The 11,122-nt window shown below is 35.4% G+C and overlaps 1 protein-coding gene across 1 annotated transcript; it reads right to left on the reverse strand.

Moving 5' to 3' along the window:
* Window positions 1-6,575: 6,575 nt before the first annotated feature.
* Window positions 6,576-10,371, reverse strand: LOC143584152 (lysine histidine transporter-like 8). The gene is made up of 5 exons (XM_077066260.1): window positions 9,815-10,371; window positions 8,697-8,830; window positions 8,184-8,611; window positions 7,833-7,964; window positions 6,576-7,099 (listed from the first exon to the last, which is right to left on the reverse strand). The coding sequence occupies exons 1-5, from the start codon at window positions 10,279-10,281 to the stop codon at window positions 6,614-6,616; spliced, it is 1,647 nt and encodes a 548-aa protein (XP_076922375.1). The 5' UTR covers window positions 10,282-10,371; the 3' UTR covers window positions 6,576-6,613.
* Between the last annotated feature and the right edge of the window lie 751 nt (window positions 10,372-11,122).

Genomic DNA, 11,122 nt, shown 5'->3' on the forward strand with positions numbered 1-11,122 from the left:
CTTTAAATAATTTTCTTGTCCTAGAAGTCTTGGGATCTTGTTTGTTGATAACTCTTGATCATCCATAACCTTTAACTTTCTAGATCTTAATGCAAAATCCTTTTCCAATCACAAACTTCCAACACAGTGGTCTTCAAAGAGCGTACAAAGCTTTGATACCACTTGTCAAGACTGGGATCTCGTGTCATATATAAAACAATATGACAAGAACACACATGAAATCTAAATATGAAGACCCTCTAATTATACCGACGGAATCAGTTATAATCAGGATGTTGGACTAGCTATATATAAATATAGATTATTCAAGAATAGTGACAGTGTTTATAGGGTTTGCATGGAACGTCTAGGGTTTCGATATTCAATGATGGTCGTACTATGTTAGCATAAATGAGGTCTTAATCTCTCATTAATCGTTTATGCACACGTCTCTCTATTATGTAAACATAGTATTCTTTATATAGGCCCATAGACGTTCCTTCTAGAAGCCCTAATGATTACAAAATACATTGAAAATAAATACAAGTGTAGGATAGGTCTTCGAGTATGATAAATCCTTGTCGAGCAGACCTTGTAATACTGAGTAAGCTCGAAACATGTATTCGAGCAAACATTACTTAGAAAATATTCTACTCCAGCAGACTTTAATCTTCATGACATATTCCAACTTTGCTCGAATAAGTCCCACGAGCAAACATATTCTTCTTGACCTCTTCAATCTTTCCATAGGATTTATTAAGAACAACTCCAGTATACTCGGGTAATGAAACTTGCTCGAGATTGAACCATGCTCGAAGCTTTACTTAGAACACATTGAGATCATCCTTTATTGTTGTAACATTTTGGGTTTTTATTCGTATTCATTTATTTTGTAAGAACGTTATTCGGATCTAATCTTTCATAAAAACTTTGAAATTATAAGTTATTAAGTTCCATCCCGGCAAAGCGAATGTCGTGGCCGACGCTCTTAGCCGTAAGAAACAAGTCAAATCTGTGTTACTTACTTGTGTTCTTGTACAAAATGATCTCGAAGAGCGTGTTCTTAACGCGCAACACGAATCCGTCACCAAAGGCAACATGTATGACGAGATGTCGTGTGGTGCGGAATCTCAATTGGAAACCAAGCCTAATGGTTTACTTTATTTCTTTAACCGCTTATGGATTCCCGATCGTGCTGACCTTGCACATTCATAATGGATGAAGCTCATAAGTCACGATATTCCGTACATCCAGATGCTGATAAAATGTACGTCGATCTTCGTTCCATCTTTTGGTGGCCCGGAATGAAGAAAGACATTACTCTCTACGTTGCGAAATGTCTCACTTGTTCTAAAGTCAAAGTCGAGCATCATCGACCTTATGGTTTACTCGAGCAACCTCCCGTTCCAGAATGGAAGTGAGAAGATATTGCTATGGACTTCATCACTAAGTTTTCTTCTACCCAAAAGCAACATGATAATATTTGGGTAATAATTGATCATTTGACGAAGTCTGCTCATTTCATTCCCATCAAGGAAACGTATTCGGTTGATCGATTGGCGCATATTTATGTTGAAAGGATTGCTTGTCATCATGGAACTCCATTAACCATTATCTCTGATAGAGATGGTCGTTTCACTTCTCGTTTTTGGAAGTCTCTCCAATCCGCTTTGGGAACTCGTTTGGATCTTAGTACTGCTTATCATCCGCAATCTGATGGTCAATCTAAGCGCACGATTCAAACTCTAGAAGATATGCTTCGCTCATGTGTCCTCGATTTTGGTGGCAATTGGGATATTCATTTACCGCTTATTGAGTTTTCGTATAACAATAGCTTTCACTCTAGTATTGGTATGGCACCTTTCAAAGCCTTTTATGGCCGAAAATGCCGTTCTCCTATTTGTTGGAATGAAGTTGGAGAATCTCAAGTTACTGGTTTGGAATTAGTTCAAGAAACGACTGATCGTATTGCTCAAATCCGCCAAAATCTACTCGCTGCTCGTAGTCGTCAAAAGAGTTATGCGGATAAGCGTAGGAAGCCTCTTGAGTTTAATGTTGGTGATCTTGTTATACTCAAAGTATCTCCGTGGAAAGGTGTGGTAAGTTTTGGAAAGAAAGAGAAGTTATCTCCTCGTTTCGTTGGTCCTTTTGAAATCATTGAGCGTATTGGTCCTGTTGCTTATAGACTTGATCTTCCATCTGAACTCTCAAATGTTCACCCGGTATTCCATGTTTCGAACTTGAAGAAGTGCCTTGCCGAGGGTAATTTCCAAATACCTCTCGATGAAGTTCACATTGTGAAACCATGCATTTCGTTGAAAGACCCGTTGAGATCATGGACCATAAAGATGAAGTTACTAAGCGTATCCGTATACCGTTAGTCAAGGTGCGTTGGGAATCGAAGCAAGGAGCTGAGTTTACTTGGGAACGTGAAGATCAAATGAAGGAGAAGTATCCTCATCTGTTCGCTACAACAAGACAAGATGAGGTTTTCAAGGTTTCTATAACACAAGAGGGTTTCTTAGCCTTTGTTGTTTTTATTACACCATTACGTTGTTAACACTAGACTTAAAAATTAAATTAGTGAACGTTCGTAATACTCGTATAGGTTATGATAACAAAAAAATAACATATATAAAACGACATTTGTTGTGTCTGTAAGTGGGTGTTGCGACGGCAAGTCGACACAAATCGGTCAGTTCCAGATACGTTTGTTACAGTACTAGATATATAAAAGAAATAAGAAAAACTTATATAGCTTATGATATAAAAATAACATATTTAAAACAACGTTTATTCGGTCGGTAAACCCAGGATGTTGTTAATTTTTGTTACATTCATTACAATACCGAAACTTTACATATTTAAAGCAAAAAAAAAAAATCAAAATAACTAAAAATGGATTTAAAATGTTTTACTTTTAATCGACTAACAGCAGGCTAACTAGAATGGTCATTTCAACTTTCTGTCGCTAGGTTAAATGTTTTACTTCTAATCGCAACCTTGAAGGTTAATTTTATAGCATATCGGCTGCCAATTACCAAAATATTTTTGGGCTTAAAACTAGTTTGTCAGTTTAAACCGGTATTACAATAAACACTCGTATAGCTTATGAAATTGAAAAAACATATTTATACAACGTTTATTAGGTCAGTAAAACCTGGATATATATATGTGTGTGTGTGTGTGTGTGTGTGAATTACATAATATACATTATAACTTTAATAAATTATAAGGTATAATGAATATTAATGAATGGATAATTGCGTATTTTCTAAAATATATAAATTATAAGAATAATTTGTATTTTTATTTTATAAGAAATCAAAATGGAATGTTTTGAATCTATACCTACTAAGGAAAAGAAAAGGTTAGCTTCAAATCATCTTAGTTGATTTGGTAAGCCATAAATATTTTAAAAGAAATGTAGTGAGTTCGATTCACATCAACATGTTTTGTGGAAGGCATAGTTATGTGGACAATATGTATTCTTTCAATAATATAATTAGGTTAGATTATAATTATTTCCTAACTAGGTTTGTATACTTATTTTGTGAATAATTTAATTTTATGTTTGTTATAAGTAGGGTTTATTTAAACTTGGATGCTTTAGATACTAGGCAGTGCAAAGGTTGAAAGTATGCAGCCGATATGAGCTTAATGTGTGAGCGCATATGTTGTTAATACGTCGCATATGTTATGTGGCGTGTTTGTTATACACCGCATAACATTTGCGTCGCGTATGTGTGTGTGTGTGTGTGTAGGTTAGCTTGTTTAATTGTATTGTAAGAATTGATTCTGAGATAATAAAATATCTCTCTCCTTCACTTCTCTTTTCCTTTCGTGTCATCGTTTTTATAAGATTACATGGTGAAAGCTTCATTTTTCCATCCATTGGCATCATCAATCAATTTTTCGATGATCCTTACCCATCTCCCGCTTCTACTCCGACTACTAATTCTGTTCCCCCTAATCCATCTTCTGCTATTCCTAATCTTTCTTCTTCTAATTCTCTTCCTAATGATCCAGCTGTTTGAAGGTCTTCTAGAACTTATGTTCTGCCTTCTTACTTGAATGACTATGTTTGTAATAATTCTGATTCTTCTCTTCATTGCTTCCATAATGTCACTAATTCGTGTTCCTCTTCTACTTGTTGCTCTTCTTCTCATCTTCTTCCTTCCCGTCAATCTCTCACCAAAGCTATTTCTGATTTAAATGAGCCTACTTCGTATAAGGAAGGCGCCAACATCCCTGAATGGCAAGATGCCATGAAAGCTAAGGCCCTTGAAAATACTAATACTTGGGATGTTATTGATCTTCCTCCTGGAAAGAAAGCTATTAAAAGCAAATGAGTGTTAAAAGTTAAGCATAAAGCAGATGGGACGGTTGGACGTTGTAAATTAAGTTTGGTTTAGAGGTGATACTTAACAAGAAGGGGTTGATTATACTGAAACTTTTTCTCATGTTGTCAAAACGACCACCATTCGAAGTCTTATTGTTGTTGCTACAAAACGAAGTTGGCTTCTTTTCCAACTTGATATTAGCAATTCTTTCTCCATGGAGATCTCGATGAGGATATCTATATGCTATCACCACCCGGTATGTATCTCCCTAATCATTAGGTGCTTAAACTTCAAAAGTCCTTATATGGCTTGAAACAGGCTTCTTGCCAATGGTATGGGAAGTTGTCCTCAGCTTTGAAATAACGAGGGTATATAAGTTCTCAGAATGATCATTCTTTCTTTTCCAAATCCTTGGGATCATCAGTGGTTTATAACGCTGTATATGTTGATGACATTTTAGTCACTGGAAACATTTTGGAAGAGATTAACAATCTCAAGATTTTTTTGGATTCTTCTTTCAAAATTAAAGATCTGGGATGACTCAATTATTTTTTGGGAATGGAGGTTCTTTATACTACTAAGGGTTTTATCATGTGTCAACACAAGTTTGCTAAAGACATGCTTTCGGAATTTGATACTTCCAACATTCCTATCACCAATTCTTCGTTGTCTCATCATTTACAGTTGAAAGCTCATGAAGGACTCGCTCTTAATGAACCTTTACGATATAGGAAACTTGTTGGTAAACTTAATTACCTTACTCACACAAGACCTAATATTGCTTTTTCTGTTCAATTTTTGAGTCATTTCATACAAGATCCGAGGATGCCTTATTGGAATGCCACTCTTTCCACTTTTTCATATGTCAAAGGCACTTTATCTCAAGGATTATTTTTCAACAACAATCCTTCTTTTGACTTACAAACATTCTGTGATTCGAATTGGGCGGCTTTTCCTATTACTCGTTGATCGGTCAAAAGTTTTTATATTTCCCTTGAGGGTTCTCCGATTTCTTGAAAATCTAATAAACAAACTGTTGTTTCTTTAAGTCCTACTGAAGCCGAATCAAGATATCAACGACGTGTAACTGTCGAACTTGCATGATTGACAAGACTTCTCTCTGAGTTTAGTGTTCCTAGAATTACTCTTGTCACTCTCAAATGTGACAGTTAAGCTACAATTTATGTTGGAAAGAATCTTGTCTTCCATGAGCGAACTAAGCACATTGAAATCGATTGTCATTTTGTTCGCGAGAAGTTACAAGAAGGCCTCGTGACTTTAGTATGTATGAAGATGAACAATCAACTTGCTAATATTTTTACAAAGAGCTTACCAGGGCCTTATTTTCACGAGCTTCTGTGCAAGTTGGGGTTTTCTAAACCTCTAATTTGAGAGGGGGGGGGGGGGTGAGCGCATTGTTTTCAACATAAACGCCGCATTACATATGCGCTGTGTGTGTGTGTAGGTTTGCTTGTTTCATTCTATTTCAAGAATTGAATCTGAGATAATAAAATTTATCTCTCTCCTTCATTTCTCTTTTCTTTTCGTGTCATCGTTTTTATACGATTACACAATGGTAGGAGTGTATTTTTGCTTCATGTACTAGCAAAGGTTGAAAGTATGCAGATCGATGTGTTCGTTTGAATCCTTTTTTGATGAAGTTTGTTTACTAGTAGTCATTGCACTCTTTGGATATAAGTCATGAGATGTCCTGTTTGTAAAATTTAAAAAAAAATACATAATTATGTTTGAAGAACATCACATATTTTAAATAGCTATATGTATAATTGGTTTGGTTTAGTTTGGTTAATTCTGTTATGCATGTCACACACCAAAACCAAAACTTTATTTTTCTGTTAATCCATTATCGCTTAACTAGAACAATCGATTAATTGTTCGCTTCGATTAAGTCCTTAATTTAGTTATAGTTTAGTTAATTATTTGTTCAGCCCTCCTACTGATCGATTGAAATTTCGTTAGCAGTAACTCATTATCAATGGTATTTGATAAACTTCGGGTCAGGTGGAATAATAATTTTGAAAGTTGTGAGATTGATGCTCAAATCCTTAAGAGATTTGAAGTGAAGCCATTTGAAGTATGTGACCAAATGTGTACCGAAGAATAATCCAAAATTTCAAACTAACAACATTAATTTAGATATTCCTCGTTTAGCTATAATTCAATAAGTTATACATTTGAACTTAAAACACAATGCAAACATAAAGAGCTTTACGCTACTTAACATGATTACTGTATAAAATGTTCACCAAAACCAAAAAAACATGCAATCTTTAACTAGGCTTGAAGAACTTAAGTTTCAACCCATTGTCAACAATGCTCCAGATCCCACCAATGCTAAACGCAATACTAAACGCCACACCGAGCCACCCGAGTGACCAATTGAAGTACCAATTGTAGCTATACTTTGTGGGCTTCTTGATGAGCACCCACATAAAACATGGGTATGCAAATGTGATAGGAAGCGTTAGTCCTCCCAACAATCCAGCTAGACTCGAGAGGAATGGTAGAGCCACCCCTATGAAGAAGTTAATGAACGAATAGACCACCCGGAACCCTGACCGCACCCAGACTGAGCATGGCCTGTTCGTGCGGTGAGTATAGCTCGCTTCAAAGTTGTCAAAAACAGGCATGGAGTAGATCTGGTAGCTGCTCAAGCAACTGAAGACGACTAGTAGAAACGTTATTGCAAGCAACCATCTTGATATGTCATGTTTGTGGAAGCCGAATAGCGCGTTCAACATCCCACCTGGAGGCATCTACAAGATTGAAATTTAAAATAAGAAAGTATGATATAGAATAATAAACTCTTTATGAAAGTAAAACAAAGATGATTAAAAAATAGACCTAATCTCATCTAATCATTGTGCTTGAAACCAAAATAGCCCACATAACCGAATCAATAACCAAAACAGACGGGTTTGGTTTAATGTGTTCCCTAAAACCCAATTTATGGTTTGTTTTCGGTTTTGCATGTACCAAAAACCGAATATCTTAACTGAACGCGAAAAAACCGAACAGACTATTATAACCGAACCGAAACAAGAATTACCGAAATTCTTGACTTTTGTATTGGCTTATGAATTATAATTTTATTTAATTAAGTTGAGTAATCTATAAGAAATTACTAATGATATATCTCAACAACCTTAGTTCCAAATGTGTAACAAGCAATTAATCATTAAATAACAAAAAATACAAAAAGTGAGGCTCAGAGTTTTATGCTATTCATTATTTTTAATCAATTATATTCGGTCCAAAAATTTAATGCTCAAACAACAAAACTGAAAAAACCAAAAACAAATGACTATGCAAAAACCTATAAACTGAATTTTCGGTTTGAGTTAAAGACTGACCAACGTGCACGCCTAATTTCTAATTATGATAAAGAGAATTACTATAAATTGATGTACGTAACAAACCCGTCTAATATTATCAAACAAAGGTTTTTAGTAGTGTGGTTAACCCAAATAACTATATATATAAACTCACCAAATTTCCATAAGCCCAAAACCCGCCAATGGCTACCGGGAACAAACACATGGCGATGAAGAAGTATGCGACCTTGGCTCCTTTCCACATTGGTACGTGAGCGGGATGCTTGAACGTCGATGGCATTGTCGACTGCGAAAATGCTACAAAACACTCAGTAGTATAAAGTTTTACTTTTGAGGTCAAACAATTATATTGCACATACAAATTTTATATTCATTTCAGCAGAACACTGACACAAGAATCTTCCAAAGGTATACAACTTTACATGTGTTTTTACCTAGTATTAAAACTTTTCTTCAGCTTTTGAACAATATCAATAAACTTTCTGACCTTAAAAGTCAAACTTACCTGAATCTCAAGAACAAGATTGTGGCCTCTAAATGCAAATGCTATAATACCAAGTGCATTGAAAGCCGAAAACACGGAAGCGGTTAATGAAGGTAGCACGATGGGTTCATAAGATATGTTAGCCGGCCGTTGCTGGCTAACCGATAGGAGCCAAACCATGGTTGAGTAAACAATCGCGGTTATAGCTCCAACGAGCGAGATCCCAGCTATTGAGTTAAGGTTTGGAAGTTGAGACAAAACAAGGCTCAAAAAGGTGAAAACCAAATACCACTCTACCGTTGTTAACGGGCTTGATGTGCAAACGGGCCCACAAACGGTCTCAAAGAAGAGTTTCATTGTTTCACCGCCTATAATAATCAAGGTGGTCGCGGTTCCTGCTGATAGGTACGCCGTTGGGAAGATTGAAAGCCATGCTCCTAGTCGATTTCCTGAATAACGAAAGTGATAATGAGTTTTATTAATGTGAATTTGATAGATTTTAGTAATGGAAAACCAAATACTATAAATTCTTACCAAATGCTGCTTCGGAGACCTCAACATATCGGTTGTATCGTTTGCCGGGGACTGCTTCATGAAGTTGAACCAAGATCCATAAGGTGTATAGTTGCCATATGTAGGCTATGGTTAATGAAATGATACCCCAACTCCTGCATCATGCATAAGCACTACATATTACAGGCGAACTTTATGTTCTTTTTTTTAAAGGTCAGCATATTCGGGCTTAGTAGTATGCCAACTTCGATAGCCCAGGTATATATTCATATCTCAAACAGAGTTACAACCATTCATTGATAGTAGTATATATAATATATTGTGATATATGCTTCATCCTTCATAAAATATGACAAATGAGCAAACAAGGTTTTAAATAAAGTATGATTATTATAAATTTTATTAAGTATAATTATATCTTTCTTTTTCTATAACAAATTACTTAGAGCATAAAATATGATCACTTTCTACAACTTTAATATAGCTAGTTAATTTTACACAGTAATCGATTTTTCAAGATCTTAATATACTATAATAATATACTATAATAAAAAGCTAAATATAATTACTTTACTAAAATTGAGCAATTGTTGTTACAACATATTAAAATAGCAATGATAATGAAATAATATTATATAGGATATGTAAATATGAAAAGAAAGTTTATGCCTATTTTTCGGTCAAACTATGATGTTAGATCATTTGATTTAAAGTGGAATTTGTAACTTTTTTTTCCCCAAAGTCAAAACCATGATGTTATATCATTTGTAACTTTATTCGACAAGATAAAGGGAATGGTGTCTTTACGTGACGTATAAGACAACTTTCTTATACCCAAAGTATGAACATATAAATTGTAAAAATTATTAGACTTAAAAGAAATTATGATAAAATACATATGAAATACATTATATAACATCTTGATTAAAAGCAAAATAATATAACTATATAAAATGCATATACCATGTTATATCTATAAACAATTAATCCAACATTAGAATACTTTCTAACTAATTTCTACACATTTCAATAAAATAATAATATTAATATACCTGTCAGCTGTGATAGTTAAGATGTGTCTTATCCAAAAGAAAAAAATTATAAATTACCGTTGAAAGTTAAAAAGGAAGAAAAGTTACCAGCCGAGAAATGAAAATGCAACGGGCAAAAGAAGAGCCTGAAACCCGACACCGGCGTTAAGGTTATGAAACGCGGCATAATGGGCGTTACCATTCCTAGACTCAGTGATCGGAAGCCACGCATCTTGCGGGTTCAGCTTCGTCAAGTGCCCGACGTCCTCCAAATACCCCTTCATATTCACCAACACCCTCTTCATAGGCGTCCCGATGGGGCTCAAAAACCTCGGCGATATAAACGACGTGGGCGTCCATCCAGCGGAAGACTTCCCACCCTCCTTTGAATGTGCCCTTGGCGACCGCTGACCAGACGGGGTTTGTATTTCGGGCGTGGAATCGCGGGGCGTTGCCGGGATTGATATTAACTCGGTTTCGGGTCGTTCGTAATCCATTACTGATTTTTGGGATTTGGTTTGGAGTAATGGGAGTGAAGTGAATAAATAATAAGTGGGTGGCATGCAAAGGTGCATAAAGAATGTTTTGTGGGTGTGAAAGTTAGGGAAAGAAGATCGTGACCGTGGAGAGTGGGGAGGATCTCGAGATGATCATAATGGGAATAAGTGTGTGTCGGGAAAAAGTGAGAATGGAGCGCTTAGTATGTGAAAGTGATGATATGGAATTATGTAAGCGTGACTTTGGAGAATATAATTAATGCTAATAACTATTATTATTATTATTATTAGAGTTAAATACTCAGTTAAATACTAGAGTAAAAAAAATGGAGAGAAGACATAGCTCGATAATTAGTAGTTGGACTTGTATTTGCATGAAATAGGTGCTAGATCACATGACCTTTGCCGCCAAACAAAGGCTTTGGTACATAAAGGCTTTGGTACATGACTCCTTCAATATGCAAGTATGCAACCAACATAATAGGCGTCGATGGTAGCTGTCCTACAACAGATATTCAAAATCATAAATCTTCCAATTATAATGTGCATTTGGTTGCAAATAGACATTGAAAGATCAACGATCCTACATAAATGTATGAAAACAAAACAAGATTTCAGAGAAGGGCAACTCACATTTTCATAATCCAAGCATCAAAGAAGCTAAATCACACAAAGCGTCCACTTGCATTACAATCTAGACCAAATTATCCGACTCCAAATCATTATTCATAGGGAAAATTGGATAGGGAAGGAAGCATAGATCCAGTGTAATCTATCAGATTTCGAGTGTTCAAAGCGAGTACTAAAAAATGATCCTTAATAAAAAAATTCCCAAAAGATCAACAATAATTGTAATACTTTGTTACTAGGCCTAGAAATTATTAGATTCTCTAATGCTTAATGGACTTGTTTAGATTTT

The sequence above is a fragment of the Bidens hawaiensis genome, unplaced genomic scaffold, assembly GCF_021521415.1.
Source record: "Bidens hawaiensis isolate Kalapana, Puna unplaced genomic scaffold, B.hawaiensis_p1.1 tig00032827_1, whole genome shotgun sequence".
Lineage (NCBI taxonomy): Eukaryota > Viridiplantae > Streptophyta > Magnoliopsida > Asterales > Asteraceae > Bidens > Bidens hawaiensis.

Coding starts and splice junctions, on each gene's coding strand:
- LOC143584152 (XM_077066260.1), bottom strand. CDS start 10,281: ATGCACCTTTGCATGCCACCCACTTATTATTTATTCACTTCACTCCCA. Junction 8,831..9,814: donor GCATTTTCATTTCTCGGCTG/GTAACTTTTCTT, acceptor TGCATGATGCAG/GAGTTGGGGTATCATTTCAT. Junction 8,612..8,696: donor GGTCTCCGAAGCAGCATTTG/GTAAGAATTTAT, acceptor TTCGTTATTCAG/GAAATCGACTAGGAGCATGG.